Raw genomic sequence first — 26,344 nt, 5'->3', positions numbered from 1 at the left:
TGATCCGCCGCCCCAGCGTGAGGGGTTTCACCAACCAGCGCTTGGTCGCCGCTCCTCGCCTTTTACCCGCACGTCCTCCATCTGTTCTCACAACAACTGAGTTTGAGGAAAAGAAATGAGTGTCCGAGCATTTTGGCTGTTGGGGCTGGAGAGGGGAGAAGCGCCAACTGTCAAGTTCTCCAGGTAATGACACACTGTAGCACAAAAACAGTGAAGGGACCCGACCAGAAATGCCACCGATACATGTTCTGCTGAGATGCTGCCGGTCCTGCTGAGTTTTTCCAGTACTTTGTATCCTTTCGTGTACTAACCAGCATCTGCAGTTCACTGTTTTTATAGGAACAGGCCCGTTGGCCTATAATGTATATGCCGAACATGATGCCAAGATGAACTGATCTCCCTGCCCATGATCCATATCCCCCCCTAGCGCCAAACAGCACAGCCGTTTGAATTTGATGGTAGGAATAGAAAATAGGAACTGGCGGAGTGCAGAATTTTCTTCCTACAACTGACTAAAAAGCAGGCAACTCGCATTGATACAGAATGATTTAAATGTTGACTTTCTTGGATGTTAAGGATATAGAGAGGACGTATGATACACGCAGGTGAATTCAATTATACAATGCTGAAAAGGGAAGTAAAAGGGGAAATAAGACCCAAACAGAATGTGAGAATGGCAATTAACGTAAAAGGGAAACAAAAGTCGCGTGTGGTTTCCCTTGGATTAGCTCTTCCGCACCAGCTAACATGCAGACTGGACAGAGCAAGTTCTTGATCCGAAAGGCCAAGATGATTAGAGTGATTAGGGGGTGGAAACAGGCCCCTTGGCCCAACATACCCACACTGTCCCAGCATGTCCCAGCTACACTAATCCCACCTGCCTGCCTGTCCAAATCCCTCCAAACCTGTCCTATCCATGTGCTTGTAAAACTGTTTCTTAAACGTTGGGATAGTCACAACCTCAAATGCCTCTGCCAGCTTGTTCCATACACCCACCACCCTTTGTGTGAAAAATGTACTCCTCAGATTCCTATTAAATCTTTTCCCCTTCACCCTAAACTTATGTCCTCTGGTCCTCAATCCACCTTCTCTGGGCAAGAGACATCTACCCGATCTGTTCCTCTCATTATGTTATACGCCTCTACAAGATCATCCTGCATCCTCTTGGACTCCAGGGAATAGAGTCCCAGCCTACTCAACCTCTCCCTATATCTCAGATCCTCAAGTCCTGGCAATATCCTCGTAATTCCAGAACCAGGGGCCACAGTCATCCAGAACCAGGGGCTACAGAGTTGTGAATTTGTGGAATTCTCTGCCGCAAAGGGCAGTGGAAGCCAAATCACTGGATGGATTTAAGAGTTAGATAGAGCTCTAGGGGCTAGTGGAATCAAAGGATATGGGGAGAAGGCAGGCACGGGTTATTGATTGGGGATGATCAGCCATGATCATAATGAATGGCGATGCTGGCTCGAAGGGCCGAATGGCCTCCTGTACCTATTTTCTATGTTTTCTATGTAAATGTTATCTGTACCTTTCCAGTTTGACAACATCTTTCCTATAACATTGTTCCCAGAACTGAACACAATACTCCAAATGCGGTCTCACCGATGTCAAATACAACTGTAACATGACCTCCTAACTTCTTTACTCTGACTGATGAAGGCCAATGTGCCAAAAGCCTTTTTGACCACCTGATCTGCCTGCAACTCGACCTTCAAGGAACTATGCATCTGCACTCCTTGATTCCTCTGCTCTACAACACCCCCCAGAGCCCTGCCATGTACTGTGTAGTTCCTGCCCATGTTAGACGTCCCAAATTGCAACACCTCACATTTTTCTGTGTTAAATTCCATCAACCATTCCTCAGCCCACATGGCCAATCGATCAAGATCCTTCTGCAATTTTTCACAACCATCTTCACTATCTGCAAAACCACCCACTTTTGTATCATCAACAAACTTGCTAATCTTGCTATGTATGTTCTCATCCAAATCATTGATATAGATGACGCCCTGGAAATCGTAAATGCATTGGTGATCATTTTCGAGAGACTGGATTAGTTCCTGTGGACTGGAGGGTAGCTAATATAACCCCACTTTTTAAGAAAGGAGGGAGAGAGAAAACAGGGAATTATAGACCAGTGAGCCTGACATCGGTAGTGGGGAAGATGCTTCAGTTGATTATTGAAGATGTAGTAGCAGTGCATTTGGAAGGCAGTGACAGGATCGGTCAAAGTCAGCATGGATTTATGAAGGGGGAAATCATGCTTGACTAATCTGGAATGTTTTGAGGATGTAACAAGTAGAATGGATAAGGGAGAGGCAGTGGATGTGGTATATCTGGACTTTCAAAAAGCCTTTGACAAGGTCCCACACAAGAGATTAGTGTGCAAAATTAGAGCACATGGTATTGGGGAAAGGGTATTGACATGGATAGAGAACTGGTTGGCAGACAGGAAGCAAAGAGTAGGAATTAACGGGCCTTTTTCAGAATGGTAGGCAGTGACTAGTGGGGTGCTGAATGGCTCAGTGCTAGGACCCCAGTTATTTACAATATCTATTAACGATTTAGACGAAGGAATTAAATGTAACATCTCCAAGTTTGCAGATGACACAAAGCTGGGTGGCAGTGTGAGCTTTGAGGAGGATGTTGAGGCTGCTGGGTGATTTGGATAGGTTGGGTGAGTGGGCAGATGCATGGAAGATGCAGTATAATGTGGATAAATGTGAGATTAACAAGAACAAGGCGTCAATTTATTTGAATGGTGTCAGATTAGGAAAAGGGGAGGTGCAAGGAGACCTGGGTGTGCTTGTACATTAGTTACTGCAAGTAAGCATGCAGGTACAGCAGGCAGTGAAGAAAGCAAATGACATGTTGGCCTTCCTAGCGAGAGGATTTGAGTATAGGAGCAAGGAGGTCCTACTGCAGTTGTACAGGGCCCCAGTGAGACTGCACCTGGAGTATTGTATGCAGTTTTGATCTCCTAATTTGAGGGAGTGCAGCGTAGGCTCACCAGGTTAATTCCCAGGATTGTGGAACTGACATATGATGAAAGAAAGGATCGACTGGGCTTGTATTCACTGGAATTTAGAAGGATGGGAGGGGATCTTATAGAAACGTATAAAATTCTTAAGGGATTGGACAGGCTAGATGCAGGAAAAATGGTCCCCATGTTGGGGGAGTCCGGAACCAGGGGTCACAGTTTAAGAATAAGGGGTCGGCCTTTTAGGACTGAGATGAGGAAAACCTTTTTCACCCAGAGTTGTGAATCTGTGGAATTCTCTGCCACAGAGAGTTGGATATAGCTGTTAGAGCTAACGGAAACAAGGGACATGGGGAAAAAGCAGGAACAGGGTACTGATTCTGGATGATCAGCCATGATCATGTTGAATACTGGTGCTGGCCCGGAGGGCCAAATGGCCTACTCCGGCACCTACTTTGTATGACAAACGGGCCCAGCACCGAACCCTGAGGCGCACCACAATTCACAGGACAGATTGGAGAACATACTTTACCGCATAGGTATGCACGCGCTCATACCTTTTTGTGGACCTGTTTCCTTCCAGCTTTCTTCATTACCACCCATCTCTGTCTCCTTTCTCCTAATACCTATCTCTAAACCCCTGCATATTTCCCTCTCTGTTTCTCTCATGCAATTCTGCTCACCATATATTTTTAAAAAAGGAAGTGAAAGACCGGGAGAATGCAGTGGAGGGCCCCGATTAGAATGATTTTACATGCAAGGTTTAGAACATAGAACTGTACAGCACAGGAACAAGACGTGTGGCCCGCAATGTCTGTGCCAAACATAAAGTCAAGTTAAACTAATATCATCTGACTACACATGATCCATTTCCCTTCATTCCCAGCATATCCATGTGCGTGTCTAAAAGCCTCTTAAACATCACTCTTATCTGTCTCGGCCACCAGCCCTGGCAGAGTGTTCCAGGCATTCACACACTCTGTGTCCAAAAGAAAATTGCCCTGCACATCTCCTTTAAACTTAGCCCCTAAAACCTGAAAGCTATGGCCTCTAGTCTTTGACATTTCAACCCTGAGGAAAAGGTTCTGACCATCTAGCCTATCTACACAAATTTGAGGTTGTACTCACCGAGGCAAAGGAGATTGAGGAGGGATTGAATGGAGGCAAGCAGTATAACCAATTGTTTAGATAATGTAGGCAAAGAGCAACTGCTCGCCTTAGCTGATGGTACAAGGGCAAGGGAACATATTTAAGGAGTTGTACAAAAGATCCAGGTGATCTGAGGTTTAACTTTTTACACACTGCAGTTGTAGGGACTCACTGCCTGCAAGTGAGGGAAAAAAAACAAGCAATAAAAAAGGAAGACACAAGATGCTGGCTGAACATGACATCATCATTAGTCATGGGCAAGGTGCCGGAAAACTGGAGATTAGCTAATGTTGTGCCTTTAATTAAGAACGCCCGCAAGGAAAAGCCTGTGGTAGGTAGATTACTGCGGGAGTATCCTGCAGGATGAGATATATATGCGTTTAGATAAACGGGCTGATTTGGTTTAGTCAGCATGGTTTTGTACAGGGGAGATCATGTCATATAAATCTGAGTTATTTGAAGAAGTAACCAAAAAGGTTGATGAGGGCAAAGCCGTAGACGTTATCTGTATGGACTTCAGCAAGACATTTGATAAGGTTAGTCATGGTAGGCTGCTCGAGAAGATTAGATTGCATGGGATCCAAAGAGAGTTAGCCCAGTGAATAGAGAATTAACTTAATGGAAGGAAACCGAGGGTAATGATGGAAGGTTGTTTTTTGGACCGAAGGCCAGTGACTAATGGTGTGCCTCAGACATTTGGGCAGGTACATAGATAGGATTTGCTGCCTTACAGCGAATGCAGCGCCGGAGACTCAGGTTCGATCCTGACTACGGGCGCCGTCTGTACGGAGTTTGTACGTTCTCCCCGTGACCTGCGTGGGTTTTCTCCGAGATCTTCGGTTTCCTCCCACACTCCAAAGACGTGCAGGTTTGTAGGTGAATTGGCTTGGTAAATGTAAAAATTGTCCCTAGTGGGTGTAGGATAGTGTTAGTGTGCGGGGATCGATGGGCGGCGCGGACCCAGTGGGCCGAAGGGCCTGTTTCTGCGCTGTATCTCTAAATCTAAATCTGAAAGGTTTAGAGAGTTCTGAGCCAAACGCCGGGCAACTGGGACTAATGTAGATGGGACACCATGGTCGAGTTGGGCTGAAGAACTTGTTTCCATGCTCTATGACTATCACTCTACAAAGTACTGGAGTAACTCAGCGGGTCAGGCAGAATCTCTGTAGATCATGGGTAGGTACCCTTTTGGGACAGTGGATGAACAAAGCTGGAAGCGAGAACAGGCAGGACAAATCCTGGCAAGTGATAGATGGATAGAAGTGAGGGGAATTTTTGAAAGGCAGATGGTTAGACAAAGACCAGAGATTAAAAGACAAAAGGTGTGAGATAAGGATAGAAGAGGGTGCAAATTGTTAAACCACAGAAGGGAATATAGTTAGAAGGGAAGAAATGGGTGAGTCCAGGGGAGCAGAAGGAGGGGGGGGGAATCTGGGTGGGGGAATCTGGGTGGGGGATTTGTAGGTTCACATGGAAGAAGAGAGGGGTAGGTACTTAAGGGAAATAAGTTTGCATGACCATGGGGATGGAGTGAGTAAATGAGTGACTAAATTGGTCCACAGAGAATTATCCTGAACAATTGCTCAAATGGCCACCTCCTCATTTGTGTGAGTGAAATCTGGGCATTTTCATTAGATTCCAACCACCATTATTACTGGTGTTAAAGGGCCTGTTCAATTGATGTTAAAAACAGTAAAATTTCTGCCTTCAGGATGAAAGTAGATAAAAATAAAAATAAGATGTAAATTATATTCTTAATTGATAAGCAAACTATATTGCACATATATAGCAAAAACACATTTTGTATTATTGTTGTATTTTATTTGTATCTTATTCATTATTAGATTAGAAGTAATCATTCAGTGGTATTATTAAAAGAAAGCATGCTTTTTTTATAGACAATATCCAACAGTTGAAAAAAGAGCAAGAATTTTCAATGGGAAAAGCTATACAGAAGTGCCGGAGGACAGAATCTTTCTTAGTGCACTGTTATGTGAACTTGGTATGACTGACCTGGACAAGAACTTTGTGGAACACAGAGATAGCTGTTGCAAAATAAATAAAACATCCGTTTATGAAATTACCTTTGGAGATGGCATTCTTTGGCCCATCCTTGTAATGACACAAAATGCAGTCCTGTTTGCTTGCCTTCCTTTAGTCGAACAAACTCTGAGTCCCCACCCACCATTGATAAATCTCTGTGGGATTTCTGCTGCGTTTGCATTGCTCACGGGGTTGATGGCCTTTCTAAATTTGTCACAAAGAAATGAATCAGAAATGGCTACCAAGTTGGCTCAGCTCCCTGCCATGCTAATGCATGCCTGTCCACTGGGCACTCCAACGGACACTGATTTTGGATTGATGCAAACCCTCTCTGGGAGCCATGGTCCTCAGAATTCAGTCTCGTTGGTGCCGACACAGAAACAACCAGCTTGGAAGCCTGGTTCATACAAGGGGAAGCCTCAGGTTAATGTCTCCATCACTGAACAAATTCGGTCAATGCAGTACGGCAAGAAAGACGTGATTGATGTATGGCAAGAGTATGGAACCGTAACATGCAAGGTTAGTACGGTATATGTACATACTCTGTTTAGACATCACACCCCCAACACAAACAAAGAAGGTGTGTTGGTTTTTCTAAAAAGTTTACAATTTTAACACTGAAGTTGTATGTCTATGGATTATTACTTTTATTTGTTTTTGATATTCTTATTGCTGTAAATTTCTCACTTCGCTGAAGCCTAATTAAATGATAAGGCATATCATTGAGATTTGGGTTTATGTTTACTTTTTATGAACAATACTGATTGTATTGGTGGCACAGTGACGCAGCTGGTAGAGCTGCTGCCTCGCACTGTAAATTGCCCTAGATGTGCAGAGAGTGGGTGAGAAAATGGGATAACATAGAACTAGTATGAATGGTGATCCATGGTCGGCATAAACCCGGTGGGCTGATGAGCCTGTTTTCGTGCTGTATCTCTCAAACTAAAATCTTATAATGTACAAGGGGACATCCAATTGGTAGACAAAAAAACAGATGCTGGAGGAACTCAGCGAGCCAGGCAGCATCTGTGGAGGGAATGGACAGGTGAGAAGGGTCCCAGCCCGAAATGTCTTCTGTCCATTTCCTCCACAGATGCTGCCTGACCCGCTAATTCCTCCAGCACTTTGAGTTTTCCCTCAAGATTCCAAAACCGGCATCAAACTGTTGGGGATCATTTGCGTCACGCGTAATATGAGAAAATTCTGCTTAGCAACAGCATTTTACTTCAGAGTATCAATATGATAGATTCAAGTCCCACCACAGGACATGAGCCTATAACCAAAGATGGCACAAATGAACTGCTGTATTTTCAGAGATACTATCTTTCTGAGATGCAAAATGAAGTCCTTTTTATCAAGTGAATGTAAAAGATTCAATGGTTTATTATGAAGACAGACAGACGGAGATGTACTTCAGGCCAAAATTGATTTCTTGACCAAAACCAGTGAATGAACTGAAGATTTATGCAAAGCTGTGCGCCTGCTTATAACAGTAGCAGTTGCACTTAGTAGCCGAAGCACTATTATCAATTCATTTGTCTTGTGAGCGTACAGCTTAGTAGACCTTGCAGCAGACTGTCTGGTATTTATGCTTTCATTATTTAATAATAACTTGTTTCTCATTTTGTTAAATAGTTCTATTCCTAACTTGCTGCATTTGTTCCAATTTAGTGTGATCTGGAAGGAATAATGCCTACTGTTACTGTGAGCTTAAATTTGCCCATCAATGGATCTCCTCTCCAGGATATTTTGGTGCATCCTTGCGTTAGTGCTGTTGACTCCACGATCCTTACTTTTAATAGCATTGATGATATGGATGATTCATTGTTCAATGGACCATACAAGTTTCCCTTCACACCACCATTGGATGTGTTTAAGCTCTGCTGCTATACCTCCCAAGTTAGTATACATTTTACTTATTAAACTCCAAACAAGTGTATGTGAATTTTGATTCAAATTATGCATTTTCTTGTTAAAAGATTTGTGTAACTAAACACACATTTTCATTAAAATTGTTTTTAGTTTGCTTTGTGTTGTTTACTAGTTTTGATTTATAATCTTGGTGTCAGACCTGACTTAGCACTTGCACTCACTGTTAAATCGGTGTCATTGGCTGCCAGTTGTGTTAGTTGTGAAAAGGAGTGCCTTATAATCCGAGCTCTTGGCTTTTGGATGCATTGGTATACAAAAACCAATCTGCTTGTGCACATAACTTTGCTCAAACATTTAAAAGTGTAGAAATACTCTTGTGCTCTAAGGCCCTCAACCAACTGATCAATATATTATTGCCAATTATGAATCCTCAGTCTCTGTGCTTACTGTATTTTGGTCAGTGCCCTTTTGTTTAGCCATTTGCATATTTTGATTGTGGACTTGTTTTAACTCTCCTTTTTTGCAGAATAAGAAGTGTGTATATGTAGGATTATCGATTTGAACTGAAAAATGGACGTGCTATAGTTAGAATAGCCAGGCAGGATTGGTTTCTGTCAAACCTGGTTTGTGTCCAAGACATAATCCTTTCCGCTTCATCTTGCCCTAGTCCCTAATTCTAAATTGGAGCTTAAATCAGGGCTACTTGGACTTCATTGAATTGATAGATTTTCTCTTCAAAAAAAATATTGATTTTCAATCACATGAAGCTGAAAATAAATAGATTCTGCAATTGAATTTCCAAGTCACGATGTTGACCCAGAATTTGTGACATGCCCATCAGCTCCTTTAGATAATTCCACTTTTCAATATAGTCATGGTTGATCTGATCTAGCGCCCTATCCCGCCCCCGGTGATCAGGCGATCATTAGATTTAGATTCTCCCAAAGGGCAAAGAACCTCTCCATATCCAATCAAGTTGCCTCTCGCTCGTTTGGACTCCAGTGGATACAAGCCAAGCCTGTCAGATAGACTGAAATGCTTTTAAAAGTTATTGATTACACTAATAGCTTTTTGTCTTAAGGTTTACCCCATAGTGGAATTGTTTGAAATTAGATCATCTTTTTATTTATAAGACATATATCAACACCAAGTAAAGCAGAAGAGATCAGATATGAATGAAGTGGGTTGGTAAAATTAGAGGCTTGAATAGTTGAATACTCTTGCCTTGTTTGCAGGCGCCAATCCCTCCAATTCTTGGTTTCTATCAAATGGAAGAGGAGCAGCAATTAAAGATTGCAGTAAATCTGAAACTCCACGAAAGTGTCAAAAATGGATTTGAGTATTGTGAAGCCCACATTCCTTTCTACAACAGGTAATGGAGGGAGTAACTTAATTAAAATTTTAATGAATTAAAATCGTTGAAAACATTAGCGACGCAGTGGTGCTGGTTTCCGACGGACACGGTGATGGACGCACCACACATCTCTGTCCTCCATACAGCTGGCAAGCTCCTCTTTTGGCTCCATCAACGTCTTCAGCGTTGTCTTGTTTGATCGTCCGGGGTTCCGTCTTCCATGGGTGGGTTCCCACAGCCCAATGACTTAAGAGAAGCTTAAAGGCAGCACAGTGGTGCACCTGGTAGACCTGCTGCCTCATAGCGCCAGAGATATGGGTTCGATCCTGGCCTTAATTGCTCCTTGTATAGCGTTTGCCCGTTCTCCCTCTGATTGTATTAATTTCCTCCTGGTGCTCTGGTTTCCTCCCACATACCAAAGGTTTGTTGGTTAATTGGCCTCTGTAAATTGCCCCCAGTGTGCAGGGAATGGATACAAAAGTGGGATAACAAAGAGCCAGTGTAAACGGGTGATCGATGTGGACCATTAGGCCGAAAGGCCTGTTTCCAAGCGACATCTCTAACGTACGTTAATGCTATGCCAATGAATGTTTAGTTCGGAAATTGAAAACACTATAACTTGCAAAATTGAGGCATGGGGCAAGTAGTCAAATGATGTATTAAATTACCAGTTCAGTGTGAATCGTATTATTTCATTGGTTTGCTTTCAGTACTTTTAATTAGTGTCAGAGGTTGGCAAACTGGTGATGGATGAAATGCTTTTAAATGGGATAGTGTGTGGTGAGTGAATTAAATTCTGTGCTGCGGAGAGTTTGGAAGGCTAAGCAAGAATACTTTGCAAAAGAGGACCATCTTCTCAAGTGGCAGATGTAGAAAAATATATATTTGCTCTTGAAATCTATTACAGAAACTAGAATATAATTGCAGTTGAATAGATATTAATTGTTCCTTAATGACATTCTGAAATTTCAACTACGACTTAATTTTTTTTTCATCTGTGGCACAATATAAGTCCCTGAATCTGTTTTCTTAGCAAGTTGCCTTTGATCAGTGTGAATTTACCTCTCTGGGCACTCTATACAGACTGATCCCGTGGACTGTTTGTTAAAGGGATTTTCTTTGGTAATTTAAATAGGTAGTTACAGCTACTGCAAACAAACCTGACATTTAGAGATACCAGTTACATTTGTAATATTGGTTCACATTCAAACCGTTAAAACAGTTTTAATAACTATCTTTACATTTCAATATTGATTCTATTAGAGCTAAATTATTTGGAGGACTTTTCAACCGTGACAATTGAATTCTCTTAATCTATTGTCCTCTGTGCAGTGTGATCATAGATTCATTTTGTACACACGATTTAAAGAAAATACCACTACTGTTAATGATGTGAATGTTATGATAACTATACATTTGAGAAGTTACATTCCAAAAACATTACATTGTCAGTCCTACAAGGCATTTACATTTAGTTTTGGTTCAGAGATACAGTGTGGAATCTGGCCCTTCGGCTCAAGGCCACGCTGACAAGCGATCACTCATTCATACTAGTTCTATGATATCCCATATTCTCATCCACTCCTTACATAGTAGGAGCAATATTACAGTGGTCAGTTAACCTACAAACTCGCACGTTTTTGGGAAGTGGAAGGAAACCGGAGCACCTAGAGGAAACCCACGTGGTCACAGGCAGAATATGCAAACTTCACACAGACAATCTCCCAAAATCAGGATTGAGTAAACTGTTCAGTTTAGTTTATTGACACATGTACGGAGGTACAGTGAAAAGCTTTTGTCGTGTGCTATCCAGTCAGCAGAAAGACAATGCATGATTACAGTCGAGCCATTTACAGTGTATAGATACATGATAAGGGAACAATGTTTAGTGCAAGGCAAAGCCAGCAAAGTCCAATCAACGAAAGTCCGAGGGTCAACAAAGAGGTAGATAGTAGTTCATCACTGCTCACTGGTCGTGGTAGGATGATTCAGTTGCCTGATAACAGCTGCTAAGAAACTGTCCCTGAATCTGGAGGAGTGCATTTTCACACTTCTCTACCTTTTGCCCAATGTGAGAGGAGGGGAGAAGAGGGGGTGGCTAGGATGTGACATCCCTGATTATGCTGCTGGCCTTGCCTATAGAAGGGAGGTTGGTCAAATTGACTATTGTGCGATGGTCTGGACTGCGTCCACAATTCGCTGCAATTTCTTGCTGTCTTGGATGGAGCTGTTCCCAAACCAGGCTGTGATGCATCCTGATAAAATGCTTTCTATGGTGCATCTGTAGGAGTGGTGAGTGTTGTAGGGAACATGCTGAACTTCCTAAGCCTTCTAAGGAAGTTGGTGTGCTTTCTTAGTCATTGCTTCAATATGGGTGGTCCAAGAGAAGTTTTTGGTGATATTGACTCCTAGGAATTTGAAGTTTTTAACTGTCTCTACTTCGGCACCTTCAATGCAAACAGAGGTTTGTGTACCGCTTCACTTCCTGAAGTCGATCGCTATCTCTTTGTCTTTCTGACTTTGAGAGAAAGGTTGTTGTCTCAGCACCAGGACACTAGGTTCTCTATCTCCTTCTTATACTCCGTCTCATCATTATTTGATATCCGGTCCACAATGGTGGTGTCATCTGCAAATTTGAAAATTGAATTAGATTTGTACATGGCTGCACAGTTGTGGGTGTACAAGGAGTAAAGGGGGCTGAGCATGGATCCTTGCAGAGCACCAGTGTTGAGGATTATCATAGAGGATGATTTGTCCCCTATCCTCACTGTTGGGGTTTGTTGGAGAGGTGAGTGCTGACACCAAGACCCGCGAGTTTGGTGATAAGCTTGGATGGTATAAAGGTTTTAAAGGCAGAGCTGTAGCTGTCGTAGGTGTCTCGTCCAGGTGTTCTAGGGATGAGTGTAGGGCTAGGGCGATGGCATCATCTGTGGACCTGTTGTGGCGGTAGGTGAAATGCAGTGGGTTAAGGCCGCTGGGTAGACTGGATTTAATGTGTTCCATAACTAACCTCTCAAAACATTTCATGATGGGTGGATGTCAAGGCCATTGGTTGGTAAACGTTTAGGCAAGAGGTCTTGTTTTCTTCGAACCAAGACCGATGTCGGGTGCTGTGAGGCGCAGCTCTACCAGCTGCCCCACTGTGCCTCCTCTAAATTCAGGACCATATTTACAAAAATATAACAACAGCTCTTTCTCAGTCCCTACGTTTTCTTACCTGGTGATTGCAGTAATTGCATTAATTTTAATATTTGAAGCCCTTCAATCTATATTTTGAGTGTTTTTTGTCATTCAAAGTATGACTTCATATTTTGTTATCATGAAGTCTTTGTGATACATTACTGATATAAATTACACACAGCATAAATACTTATGCAGCAATGTGTCATTTCACCCACAGCACATGAGCATTAGAAAAAAAATAACGGACCATAAAAACGTTGCTGGTGGTTTTGGGCTTTATTTAACTTGTTTGTTTCAATTGTGTTCATGTGCACAATTCTGTCAGATTTGCCAAGTGTCATACTACCTAGGGCTTCTCTGGATATTTAAAAAGGTATCAAAGGTAAGAGTTGGACCATTAAAAGGGAAGACTGGAGAATTACTAATGGGGTACAAGGAAGTTTAAGAAGTTAAATCAATTCTTTCCACCAATGTTCACTGTGGAGCGAACTGCAAATATCTCAAGGGTCACGACCCAAAGCATCATCTGTCCATTCCCTCCACAAATGCTGAATTTCTCCAGCATTTTGTGTTTTGCTCAAGGTTTCAGCATTTGCAGTTCTTTATGTTCCTCAAAGACATCTGATGAGTATTAGTTTCAAATAATATGGAAGAACTTGTAACAATTCCTCAAAAGTCAGGATTATTTAATTGTCACCTGTACCAGCATCAGAACAATGATATTCTTACTTGATGTATCGTGACAGGCCCATAAATGCAATGTTCTTTGATTTTGTACTTTTGAACATTTGCACCTTTGAACCATGGTCTGGTTACCAAGTGATACTAATTATTAATGTATTGTATTATTGGCAAATGCAGTTTGTATTTATCATTGGAGGTTCTAAAGAGATTCACTAGGCTTATTCCTGAAATGTGAGAGTTGCCCTATCGTGAGCAGCTAAAGAAATTGGATCTGTATTCTGTGGTGTTTGGAGGAATGAGGGTGATCTTATTGAAACATGCATGATCCTGAACATAATGTTGATGTGCAGATGTTTCCATGAAAGGGAGAATCTTGAATGAAGGGCCCAGTCGCAAGATAAAGGAGTGACCATTTAAAGCCAACTTGCACAGGAATTTCTTCTTTCAGAGGGTGGCGAATCTCTGGAATTTTCAACCCCTGTTGCTTGTGGAAGCTAGGTTATGGGAATATTAAAAGAGGTGGTCGGTGTACTTTTGAAAGATCAGGAATTTTCAGCTGTGGGGAACCAGCACAGAAGGGGGAATGAGGCCTGAGACAATTCATCCATGATCATATTGAAAGGCAGGGCAGGCTTGACGGGCCGGGTGGCCTTCTCGTCTTGTTTTCTTGGGTTTTGTTGCTAAATGTAAATAGATGAATCCTAAAGGAAGTCAAACAAAATTCCCAAAGTTTGAAATGAAGAAAAAATATATGATCTCCATGTATTTTAAGTTGTATCTGTTCATCCTAGTCTCCATTTCTTGACAGGGGTCCAATTGTACACACTGAATGTAAGGTGAGCCACGGGCAGCTGGAGGTGGCACGAGAGAAAAGCTTACTGGTTTGGATCATTGGTTAGTGTGCAAACTGTTCTATTTCACTTAGACTTGATTCAAAATAAACTACATTTCTTTAATAACTTATCTAACCAGAGTTATTTCCAACAAGAATTAGTCTTCGTAGTAGGTAAATGAACCTTGCATTTAATCGTGTATGTTAGTTCTCTTTTTAAGTAAAGGGGTTGGGATCAATGTCACTCTGCTTTTCATAGTTGGCATTGCAAAGAGAAACTAAACTTAATCTATTCAACTGCTTCATTATGGATACAAGCATTGTATTTATTCGTAAAACATCCAATCCTTGCTCCAATTCCATGCCCGTTAGCTTGCTTCAGCAAGTAAATTGATTTGCACACATGTTGGCAGTCAGACTTCTTTTTATAAATAATTGCAAACACCATATCAATTTGATAAACCTAAATTATTTTGCTTTTTGTATTGGATTATTCAACTGGAAAAACCTGACCAGAGAGTGAAAATTACAAAAAATGCAGATGCCAAAAATCTGGAACACAAAGCGGGAATGCTGGAAACATTCAGCAGGTAGTACAAATTCAGCACATGTCGAAAGAGAAACAGGTCTAATGTGTCAGCTCAATTTTATTTTTGAGTGTTTCTATCTCCACAGATATTGCCTGTCCTGCTTTCAACCATTTTCAGTTTTTGTTAATTTATTGGTATTTGCTATTGGTTTATTATTGTCATGAGATACAGTGAAAAGCTTTTGTTTAAGTGCTATCCAATTAAATCATGTAATTAATACATGAATCCAATCAAGCCATACACAAGTACAATAGGAAGAGCAAAGAGAAAAATGCCAGAGTGCAGAATAATGATACTGCGTTATAGTTTTAACGGCTCCAGAAAAAAATTATATTACTCATTTTTAATTTTGATCTTGCAGACAAACAAATCTTATGGAAAATTGAAGCTTCTATGGCTATTAGAGTTGTTGCCCAGAATTGACACCATATTATATTTTTCAAATCAATTATATCACATTCAAATAGAAATTATAAGAAAGGACTCATGGCGAATCCTTAAGAATACATGCCCAAATAATAATATACAAAATATGGAAAGCTTTATTGAATGCAATTGATGTTGTTTGGACTTTGTTTTACTCTGTGTTAAGGTCAGAAATTCCCAAAGTCGTTGGAAGTGTCACTAACTGGCACAGTAATGTTCCCTGGGATTGGTGCCACAAACCACTCTGTGCAGCCGAACGATCCATTCTGCACTGGACTCACAGCGTATGTTAAGGTGGGTAAACATGAACCTTTCCATTTTCAGCTTTGTTTATTTAGAGCTTCCAGAGAAAGAAATGGAAATGTGTAAATTAGCAAGGAATGCACTGATATTGCTTTGATTCCTGCATCACTTTCGCAAGCTATACTTCAGTCAAAAGTTTTGATTTCTGATTGATTTTTTAAAAAATTCTGATACTATTAGTCTATCTAAGGCAATCTACAAAATTATGAGTAATTAAATATTAATTATCTATCTCAGTAAACTTTGACCTAGTATAGCTAATTAATATTTAATTATTCATAGTTTTGTAGATTGCTTTAGGTAGACTAATAGCATCAGAAATAGAGACGTCTGTAACTCAAATAGCATGTTGAATACTCAACACAATCATTCAATTATCTTTGACGTCCACATTTTATATCCTGATTGTTGTTCTCCGCCTTTGCTCAATCTAAGGAATGATAAAGAAGGATGTGTAAAAACTGAAAAATAATAAATAAATTATTTGAAATGCTACATTTGTGATATTTTGAATTTTTTTAAAGGTACTCCAACCTTTAAAAAAACGAAGAAATTAGATGATCAAATAATACAGCAAGCATTTTTGAGGTCTTAAAGTTCAAAGTAGAGCTCAAATATAATGAAAACAGAAAATGTTGAAAATAATCAGCGGGTCAGTCACAATCTGTGGGGAAATAGGAATAGAACTAGTGTTTAAGAACCAAAACCTTTCATTTGAACTGGGAAAGAAAGAAAAAAAAATAGTTTTCAACATCAGAGAGTATGGGAAGGAAGCTACTGAACACAACTTTGCCGTCTCTGCAGTGAAAACTAACTTGACAGAATAGGGAAAGAAAGAAAATGAGGGGTCCCAGTCCTGAAATAAAAACTCACTAATGCTGAATGGCCTCTATTTTCTGCTTTTACTTCAGATTACCAGCATCTCTGTTTTTTATTTTGAACAAGATAGACTGCAGTATTCTTTGTTAGGACTTCAGACTACTGAGTTTAAACGTATATGTTTCCTTCTCGGAAGGTGCTTTTTTGTTTTAAAAGCCTCCATATTTCAAAATTTAACGGTTTTTGAAGATAAATTATAAATTCAGTGCAGGGGATAATGCAACATAATGGAAAAAGAATTGTTGGTGAGGCATCTTAAAACATGTAAGTCTAAAACTAATGGAGGAATTGCCTTACCTAACTTCTTATTTTATTACTGGGCGGTTAATATTAAAAATATAACCTGCTGGTTGGATGACACTGATCAACAACCAGATTGGTTAAAGATGGAGAAAGAGGATTGTTTACCATTTGACATTGGTGCGATCCTCTTAGCTCCAATAAATTTAAATAAAAAAACATATGGAGGTAATCCGATTATACACAGTGTTATCCGTACCTGGAAACAATTAAAACTTACTTTAAAACTGAGTAAATTATCTGCTTTCCTCCCTATTGCGAATAATCCTTCTTTTAAACCGTCTGTTTTAGATAGAGGATTTGCTCAATGGAAAAGTTATGGAATTAAAAGGGTGGGAGACCTTTATCATAAGGGAACTTTTCTTTCTTTTCAGGATTTACAGCAGAAGTACGGATTACATGTTAATAATGATTTTAGATATTTACAACTTAGAGATTATGTAAAATTACACATGCAAGAATATAAATTTAGAGGTCCAGAAACTCTTGATGTATGCCTGAATCGACATTATAATTCAAATAAATTAATATCCTTTATTTATAATACTCTCTTAGATACTGACATTCCGTCATCAGAATCATATAGATGAGCATGGGAGGACGAACTGAACCAACTTATAATGCAAGATATATGGGATGAAAGTTTACAACATATACACCAATGTTCATTAAATACTAGACATTCCTTAATACAATTTAAAATAATACATAGATTACATTATTCGAAGACGAAATTAAATAGGATTTTTTCTAGTATCTCTCCTATTTGTGATAAATGTCAATTTCAAGAAGCTAATTTAACTCATGTTTTCGTAACTTGTATAAAAATGCAAAATTTCTGGTTGGATATTTTTTAAATAGTTTCTAAAGTTATCGATAACCAATTGGATATGGATCCAAAATTAATTATATTAGGATTATCAGAACATACTACAAACTTTACAACAAGTCGGGTACATTTTCTTGATTACAGTTTAATAACTGCGAAAAAATTAATACTTAAATTTTGGAAAAAACCAATAACCCTCACAATTAAAATGTGGACTACGGAAATGACAGAGACCCTGCATTTGGAAAAAATAAGATTTGCCTTAATTGACAAACCTGATTTATTTTTTAAAATATGGTCTCCATTTATTGAATTTTTAGAAAAGTAAATGGGTTTGACACAGGACTAAAATTAAAAATTTAAATTAAAAGTTGAAACTTGAGTTTAGGGTTGGATGTACAACTGTGGTTATTGTCTCCCGGATCTACCCCCTTTAATTTTTACAGTTATACCTTTTTTTAAATTTTTATTATTCTCTCTTCCCAATAGTTTATAAGTTTTTTTTTCTTTCTTCTTTATTTTTTATTTTCTCTCTTTAAAAATTTAAAAATTGAAGCTATGTAAGAACTTTGTAACAAATTTGTCTTTTATTTCTATCTGTACATATGCTTTTCAAAAATAAAATATTTTAAATTTTTTTTTAAAAAACATGGTTAGTTTTAAACAAACCCAAATGCTGAAGTAACTCAACTAGAACGTCTTCACCCAAAACGTCGTCTGTCCATTTCTCTCCACAGATGCTGCCTGACCCAATGAATTGCCCCAGAAGTTGGTTTGAAATCAGGAATATGTTTCATCTCAGTAGATGAATCAGCTGATTTCCTGAAGGATACCAAGAAGAGCATTATAGCCTCCGTAAGACTTTAAATGCTTTATATCTAACTCATCTACCAACATGAAACTTAGATGAGTTAATTCTTTCCATTCTAATGATGGAATCATTTGATCCATTACAGAAGACTATTTACATGAGAAAATCATTGCAACTATTTTAGGGGACGTGGAAAGCAAACTAAATATTGGGAATATTCAGGTTTTTCAGTGTCGAGATAATAAAACGTTCTGAAACTGCTAATTAATCTTTCAATTTTTTTATTTTTTTATTATCCACCCAGCTCTACTTTCGCATCCCAGATTATACCCTGAGCGGTTGCTATGTGGACCAACATTCAGTGCAAGTATACTCTTCAGCAAAACCTAAAATTATCACCTGTAAGCTTGAGTAATGTTCTTTTTATAATAATAATAATAATAATAATGCATTACATTTATATAGCGCTTTTCTAAACATTCAAAGACGCTTTACAGGGTTTACTAAAACATAGAAAATAAAATAAATAGATAAATAAGTAAATGAACAGAAAAGGAAAAAGAAGGTGAGGTGACGGTCAGTGATTGAAGGCAGTGCTGAACAGGTGAGACTTCAGTGATGTTTTGAATGTGGTGAGTGAGGAGGAGTCTCTGACAGTTTGGGGTAGTGAGTTCCAGAGTGTGGGAGCAGCGATGGAGAAAGCCCTGTCCCCCCAGGATCTGAGTTTGGTCCGGATGGGGGGGGACAGGAGGTTAGCAGCAGCAGAGCGGAGGTTACGGGTTGGAGTGTGTCTGTGAAGGAGGTCAGTCAGGTAGGATGGGGCCAGGTTATGGAGGGCTTTGTAGGTCATGAGGAGGATTTTGTACTGGATTCTCTGGGGGATGGGGAGCCAGTGGAGCTTGTAAAGGACGGGGGTGATATGGTCACGGGTCGGGGAGTGGGTGAGTAGACGGGCAGCGGAGTTCTGGATGTATTGGAGTTTATTGATGATTTTTGAGGGTGAACCATAGAGGAGGCTGTTGCAGTAGTCCAGACGGGAGGTGATGAAGGCGTGGATGAGGGTTTCTGCAGCTGTGGAGGAGAGGGATGGACGGAGACGGGCGATGTTTTTGAGGTGGAAGAAGGCTGTCTTGGTGATGTGTTTGATATGTTTGTCGAAGGAGAGGGTTTGATCAAAGATGATTCCAAGATTCCGGATGTGAGGGGAGGTGGATACTGGGAAACCATCAATATTGAGGGTGAAGTTGTGGGTGGATTTGGTGAGCGTTTTTGGACCAATGATGATGATTTCAGATTTGTTGCAGTTGAGTTTGAGGAAATTGAATTGAAGCCAAGATTTTATTTCAGTGATGCAGTTTGTCAGGGTAGGGTGTGTGGTGGTGGAGATTGACTTGGTGGAGATGAGGAGCTGGATATCATCGGCATAGCAGTGGAACTTGAGACCATGACGGCGGATTAATTGACCAAGGGGGAACAGGTACAGGATGAAGAGGAGGGGGCTGAGAACTGAACCTTGGGGGACACCTTGGGGGAGGGGAGCGGTGGGGGATTTGCAGTTATTAATGGAGATGAACTGGTGCCTGTCGGAGAGGTATGATTTGATCCAGGATAGAGCTGTGCCGGTGATGTTAAAGGTGGTTTCAAGTCGGGTGAGGAGGATGGAGTGATTTATGGTGTCAAAGGCGGCGCTGAGGTCGAGTACGATGAGAATGTTGAGGTTGCCAGCGTCAGAGGAGAGGAAAAGGTCGTTGGTGATTTTGAGGAGTGCAGTTTCAGTACTGTGGTTGGAGCGGAATCCAGATTGGACTGTTTCATACAGGTTATTGATAGAGAGGTGATGTTTGAGTTGAGAAGCTACAGCGAGTTCCAAAACTTTGGACAGAAAGGGTAGGTTGGAGATTGGCCTGAAGTTGTTTGGGGTGTCAGGGTTGAGTCCAGGTTTTTTCAGAATAGGGGTGACAGCAGCGATTTTGAGGGATGGCGGGACGATGCCAGTGGACAGGGAGGAGTTTATTGTTGCAGTGATAAGTGGAGAGAGAGCAGGAAGGCAGGCCTTGACAAAGCTGGAGGGGATGGGGTCCAGAGAGCAGGTGGCAGTTTTCATTCCTGTGAAGAGGTCTGGGTGGTGGTGGAGAATTATGGGCTGATAGTTTGGATTTTCTTTTAACCAAAGTGGATATATCCTGCAGCTGTCAGTCTTGCCTGCAGTAATCTGAAAGGCAACACTGTGAAGGACAAAATACATTGACTGAGCCATTCACCATCTCACAATGTATTTCTACCGTGTCTTTCAATTACCTGATTTAAACCATCACATCTATGTGTCTTTACTATTACCTAATCATTTTAGAATTATTAATCTTCACACTCCCCTCTCATCCCGATGTTAAACCTTTCCGAAACCTATCTAGTTCGTCAGTGTCTTAGTTCAGATATAGCATGGAAACTGGCCTTTCGGCCCACTGAATCTATGCTAACTAGTGAACACACTAGTCCTGTTATTCCACTTTCTCATACAGTCCCTACACACTAGGGGCAATTTACAGAGGCCAATTAACTTACAAACCCACACTTCTTTCGTATGTGGGAGAAAATGCATTATTTTACCACGTGTATTGAGATTACAGTGAAAAGCTTTGTGTGCTATCTGATCATCTCATATTCTACACGACTACAATCTAGCGATACACAAGTATAACGGGCAGTGCAAAGGGAGCAATAACCAGAGTGCAGTGCTACCGCTTAAAGAAAGAACAGATTGAAAAAAGTGCATAGACCATAATGAGGTAGATTGGGAGATCGGGACTGTAACCTTTGTTTATGGAAGGACCATTAAATAGATTGATAATCGTGGGGAAGAAGCTATTCCTGAATCTGGTGCATTAAAGCTTTAATATCTTTCTATGCAATGGGAGGAGGGAAGGAATGGGTGTAAATATTATGTTAGCAATTGACTCATTGCAAATTCAGAAATTCTATTTTTTGTATTATTTCAAAGTTGTCATTTTTCTATAGATCAACAATTACTTTTGCTGGATGTTTACTGTTGCTACTGAACACCATACACACTCCACTAACTGATTAATTATTTAACTTTTTAGCAAAGGAGCTGCTTTCTTCTGAGTATTACATCTGGAACTCTGAAGGTGATGCACCCATAGCCAACAGATCCTTGCCATCCTGATGCAATTTGGAGTAAACACATGGACAAAAGATTCAAAATGTACATTCAGTTTTATTATAGATGTTTAATACATCAGTGGGTAGTGGTTTAATTGTGCTCCAGAACCTGATCTGTTTTAAAGTGTACAAAATGGGGAAACTACCAGTGATGAAGTTTGTTTGTCATATATATTGTAAATATTTTGATTAATAAAATATGGAAAACAGATTCTGAGAGAGCGATACAGTTTATTACAAACCTGATGAGCTATGAATCTTTGAGATTTCACTGATACGTATCTCCCAAAAACATTAACCCCTTGCTGAGATATAGTTCTGAATGATTCTCCAGCATTTTGAATGAGTGACCAAGATTAATGCACTAATATTGACAGAGTATTAATCATTTACTAGACCAAGTGGACCCGTTGGGCCCAAACCTCTCCTGCATTGGCGCAGCACCCTCTCTCCCCTCCCCCTCCCACACCTCCCTTCCCCTCCCCCCACTTCCCCTCCTCCCGACTCCATCCCCCTCAACCAACCCTTATCCTTCCCCCTTCCCTCCACCCCCCGTCTCCCCTCCCTTCCCCCCTCCTTCCCTAGGAGATAGATTTAAACTTTAACATGTGAATAACTTTAAAAATGTAACATCGATTTCAATGAAACTTCTTCCATTAGCACCAAAGGGACGACAATGAGTATGGTGGGCCTAAAATTGTTGCACTATCATGTACCGTTTTGGCTGTAGTTCAGGAACAAACAAACAAACAAACAAACAAACGAGAGTTTTAGTATATAGATGCCATGTCCTCAATTCATATCTATGATAAATTTGTCAGAAGAGCAAGGGAAGGAAATAATACTGGATTTTATTTTCTCCTGGCCATACCACATAATTGTGTTACAATCATCACAGAACAGACTCTTCGGCTCACCAAGCCCACACTGACCATCTGTCACCTGTTCATACTAGTTCTATGTTATCCCACTCTCTACAGACTAGGGGGCAGTTTTAGTGGCCAATTAATCTACAAACCCACATATTTTGGATGAGGGAGGAAACGTACGTGGTCACCGAGACAAAATGCAAACTCTACACCGACAACTGGCAGGTGGATACAGACGAAGGGGGTGGGGTTGAATGGCAGATGGTTGGACAAAGGCCAGAGATGAAAAGACAAAAAGTGTGAGATAAAGAGATAAGGATAGAAGTGGTGCAAATTGTGAATAGGAGGAAAGCGTGCAATGTATGTGCATCCAGGTGGGGCGCAGGGAAGAAAGTAAGAAAAAAGAGGGAGGAAGGGAGGCTGTAGATTAATTATCTAAAATTAGAGAATTCCATTTTGGGTAAATAAAGAACTGAATGTGTGATCTTTACATTCAATTCATCAGTTCGCATTTGAATGATGCGGTCCCAACGAAACCATCATCAGTATCCCCCCTAGAGGAGTAAGCCATTTGGAAGATCGTCCATCTCCACCTTTTCCGCCTTCCGCAGAGACCGCTCCCTCCGCACTCCCTGGTTAACTCATCCCGTTCCACCCAAACCAGCCCCTCCCCAGGTACCTTCCCCTGAAACTGCAGGAGATGCAACACCTGTCCCTATGCCTCTTCCCTCGACTTTCTCCAGGGACCCAACGGTCCTTTCAGGTTAGGCGGAGGTTCACTTGCACCTCCTGCAATCTCATCTACTGTATCCATTGTTCAAGGTGTGGACTCTTATACATTGGTGAGACCAAACGTGGACTGGGCGATCATTTTGCTGAACACCTTCGCTCAGTCTGCCTGGGCCTACCTGATCTCCCGGTTGCCAAACATTTTAATTCCCCTTCCCATTCCAACACAGACCTTCCTGTCCTGTGCCGCCCCCATTGTCAGAGTGAGGCCAAATGCAAATTGAACGAACAGCACCTCATATTTTGCTTGGGTAGCTTACAACCCAGCGATATGAATATCGATTTCTCTAATTTCAAGTAACCCTCGCATCCCCTCTCTGTCCCTCCACCACTTAAGTTGTTGTGCTAGTTTGAAAGTCGTTGTGTTGAGTCTCATTGTAACTCATTTTCACCTAGACCACGGTTAAAAAAAGCCTGTTTCCTTTATCATCATTACTTTTTTAAATATCTCTCTATATCACCATCTATATCTCTCGTTTCCCTTTCCCCTGACACTCAGTCTGAAGAAGGGTCTCGACCTGAAACATCACCTATTCCTTTTCTCCAGAGATGTTGTCTGACCCACTGAGTTAATCCAGCTTTTTGTATCTATCTTTGGAAGATAGGATATTTGGAAGGTGGAAAGGGAGGTAGATAAAACATTTCCAATGCACTAATCTTAAACAAAAATTTATTTCAGAACTCAGCACTTCATGTTGTATAGTTCACTTAGTTTAGAGATGCAACATGGAAACAGGAAACAGGCCCTTTGGCCCTCTGAGTCCACCCCGCCATTGATCACCTGTTCATACTGGTTCTATATTACCCCAGTTTCACATCCACTCCCTACACAATAGAGGCAATTTACAGAGGGCAATTTACAGAGGCCTATGAACCTACCAACCCATACATCTTTGGGGTGTGGGAGGAAATCAAAGAACCTGAAAGGAACCCATGGGGTTATCATATCATATCATATCATATATATACAGCCGGAAACAGGCCTTTTCGGCCCTCCAAGTCCGTGCCGCCCAGTGATCCCCGTACATTAACACTATCCTACACCCACTAGGGACAATTTTTACATTTACCCAGTCAATTAACCTACATACCTGTACGTCTTTGGAGTTACAGGGAGAATATGAAAATTCCACACAGATAGCACTCGAGGTCAGGATCGAACCAGGGTTTCTGGCGCTGGGAGGCAGCACATCTACTAGCAATGCAGCCCCTTAGATATAAAATTATAGGCCAGCAGCATTGAACCGTCATTGGTCTTTACTTCCTTACAGTTCTGTTCATAAACTCACATCACCTCACTGACTTAACTGAGAAAAAAAGTGTTTCTGCTGATCTCAAACCTAAATGAACAACATGCCACACTTCCCCAGTTTAATTATACTCTAATGACTTGTTTTGCTTCAAGCACTTGATAATCAACTGACAAAACGTGCCAACAGCGAGAGTTCCCCAATGCCAGAAATGCAGTAACATTGTAAAGTCTCCTTGAGCATCTGTCGAGAGCGCTATTCAACGATGATAGATCTGATATACTGCCTTCTCCCAAGCTGAAGAGAGCCGACTTAAAAATAAATCTTGCAGAGTTAATTTGTACTTAGTGGCATTTTTCCAAAATAAATTCACCAAATTGGTCAACAATTTTTCCTCGTCTGACATAACAAACCAATGAATGTAAAACATTAGGAATGTTGGTACAAGTCAGTATTCCAGAGTCAGTCATTATATTCAACCTTTGCTATTTTTCCTCATCACAGCTGCCAGTGACGTGTCCATATCATTGCCAAAGCCAAACAGGCCACAATATAATTCTCCCAATTATTTTTATCAATTTCTTGAAACCTTTACATTATGTACTATCAAGATTTTTTAAAACTGAAGTACATGAAATATATGCGGTTTAGTGACACAACATGCCCACTGAGTCTATGCCAATCATCGACCACCCATACACACTAGTTCAACGTTATCGCACTTTTAGACCCCCTACACATTCAGGGCAATTTATGGAGGCCTGTTAACCTACAAACCTGCAAATTTTTGTGATATGGGAGGAAATCAGAGCACCTAAAGAAAACCTACACAGTCAGAGGGAGAACATGCAAGCTACACACATGGAGGTCAGAATCAAACTCGAGTCTCTGTCACTGTGAGGCAGCAGCTCTACCAGCTGCGCCACTGTTCCACCCGAAATATATGTACATTATTGCAAAAAAAAGTTTTCCCAAAAAGGTGGTTGTTCTCCTATACCAAATAGTTCCTGTTGTCTGCCAATTTACGCGCTTAGCAACAAAGACATCTATTTTTATCATATGTGATTAAGTTGAGGACATCAGCTTTCAAACAACTTTTAATCGATTTTTCTTGTGTGTGATCAAGCATATCTTCAAAATCTCTTGGAAATGTATTCTGCATCTTCATTTCAGGATAAATATGTACAGTAACACATCTAGCATAAATCAGTTAAAATATCAGAATATAAGAATTTTGAGTGAGTCTGTAGTTAACAACTATTGGACATAAAGATATTAGACAAATATGATCTCAACTAAAATTGTGTTCAAAAAACGTTTCTACGTGTTTGTTCATGCTTTTATTTTGGGGGAACAAGTGTGAACAAACAGCATTGCCGAGACCATCTGCAGGTTCAGCGTTCCCTCCACCAGACCTCTGCGGACAAAGGAAACCCATGCTTTTTTACCTTTTGTAGTCAGCTGATCCCAGCTGAGTTGTTTTTGGTCATGTCTGGAAATCTACCACTTCAGAAAGATTTTTTTTAAAAGAGAGTCTGTTTCCAGTTTGGTAGGTGACCTGTTTTGTGTTTTCAGAGTGTCTGGGAACTCCTTAGTGTAATTAGTGACCTTTGAACTCTGAAGCTAATCCCAGGCTGTTTTGTATTCCTTACTCATCTTTAAGGCTGGTCTTCTCTCTTTTTTCAGTATCCGTGGCCACAATTAAAGAAGAAACAGCTGCATTTCAAAGGGATTCCGATTCTCGGAGCTTAATCGTGATTGACAACCCATTCTTATTCCGGGCAATAAGAAAACTCTGGGAGTTCTTTCTTCTGCTGCAACTTCAATCATTTTCAAAAATTATCTCATTTGGATTTCATTCTATTCCTTTTATAATGATTCTGCCATACAATTTTACAAAGTTGAAAGATGCTTAGTATTTGCAGTGTATATCAAATGCATTCATCCCGAGGTTGGTGCCAGATCTATATTGTGGATGGAGAGAGAAAGCTAAAATCCATTTAGTTTCACAACACAGT

At 40.6% G+C, this 26,344-nt stretch overlaps 1 protein-coding gene across 2 annotated transcripts; it reads left to right on the top strand.

The window, feature by feature from the left end:
• Window positions 1-13: 13 nt before the first annotated feature.
• Window positions 14-21,621, top strand: ap5m1 (adaptor related protein complex 5 subunit mu 1). 2 transcript variants are annotated; one of them, XM_078407176.1, is made up of 8 exons: window positions 14-183; window positions 6,031-6,694; window positions 7,847-8,074; window positions 9,283-9,419; window positions 14,077-14,162; window positions 15,283-15,410; window positions 18,543-18,639; window positions 21,340-21,621. In XM_078407176.1, the coding sequence occupies exons 1-8, from the start codon at window positions 116-118 to the stop codon at window positions 21,420-21,422; spliced, it is 1,491 nt and encodes a 496-aa protein (XP_078263302.1). In that variant the 5' UTR covers window positions 14-115; the 3' UTR covers window positions 21,423-21,621. The 2 variants fall into 2 exon arrangements, with proteins under 2 accessions (XP_078263302.1, XP_078263303.1); XM_078407177.1 differs by lacking the exon at window positions 21,340-21,621 and adding an exon at window positions 18,165-18,282 and having other exon boundaries at window positions 18,543-18,644.
• Window positions 21,622-26,344: the final 4,723 nt, after the last annotated feature.

Source organism: Rhinoraja longicauda, chromosome 10 (assembly GCF_053455715.1).
Source record: "Rhinoraja longicauda isolate Sanriku21f chromosome 10, sRhiLon1.1, whole genome shotgun sequence".
In the NCBI taxonomy this organism is placed as follows: domain Eukaryota; kingdom Metazoa; phylum Chordata; class Chondrichthyes; order Rajiformes; family Arhynchobatidae; genus Rhinoraja; species Rhinoraja longicauda.
This window is presented reverse-complemented; position numbering and strand designations above follow the sequence as displayed.

Excerpts from the sequence above, each read along its gene's own strand:
- ap5m1 (XM_078407176.1), top strand. The coding sequence starts at position 116 with ATGAGTGTCCGAGCATTTTGGCTGTTGGGGCTGGAGAGGGGAGAAGCG. Across the intron at positions 15,411-18,542 it reads GACTCACAGCGTATGTTAAG|CTCTACTTTCGCATCCCAGA; the intron begins GTGGGTAAACAT and ends TTATCCACCCAG. Across the intron at positions 18,640-21,339 it reads AAAACCTAAAATTATCACCT|CAAAGGAGCTGCTTTCTTCT; the intron begins GTAAGCTTGAGT and ends TTAACTTTTTAG.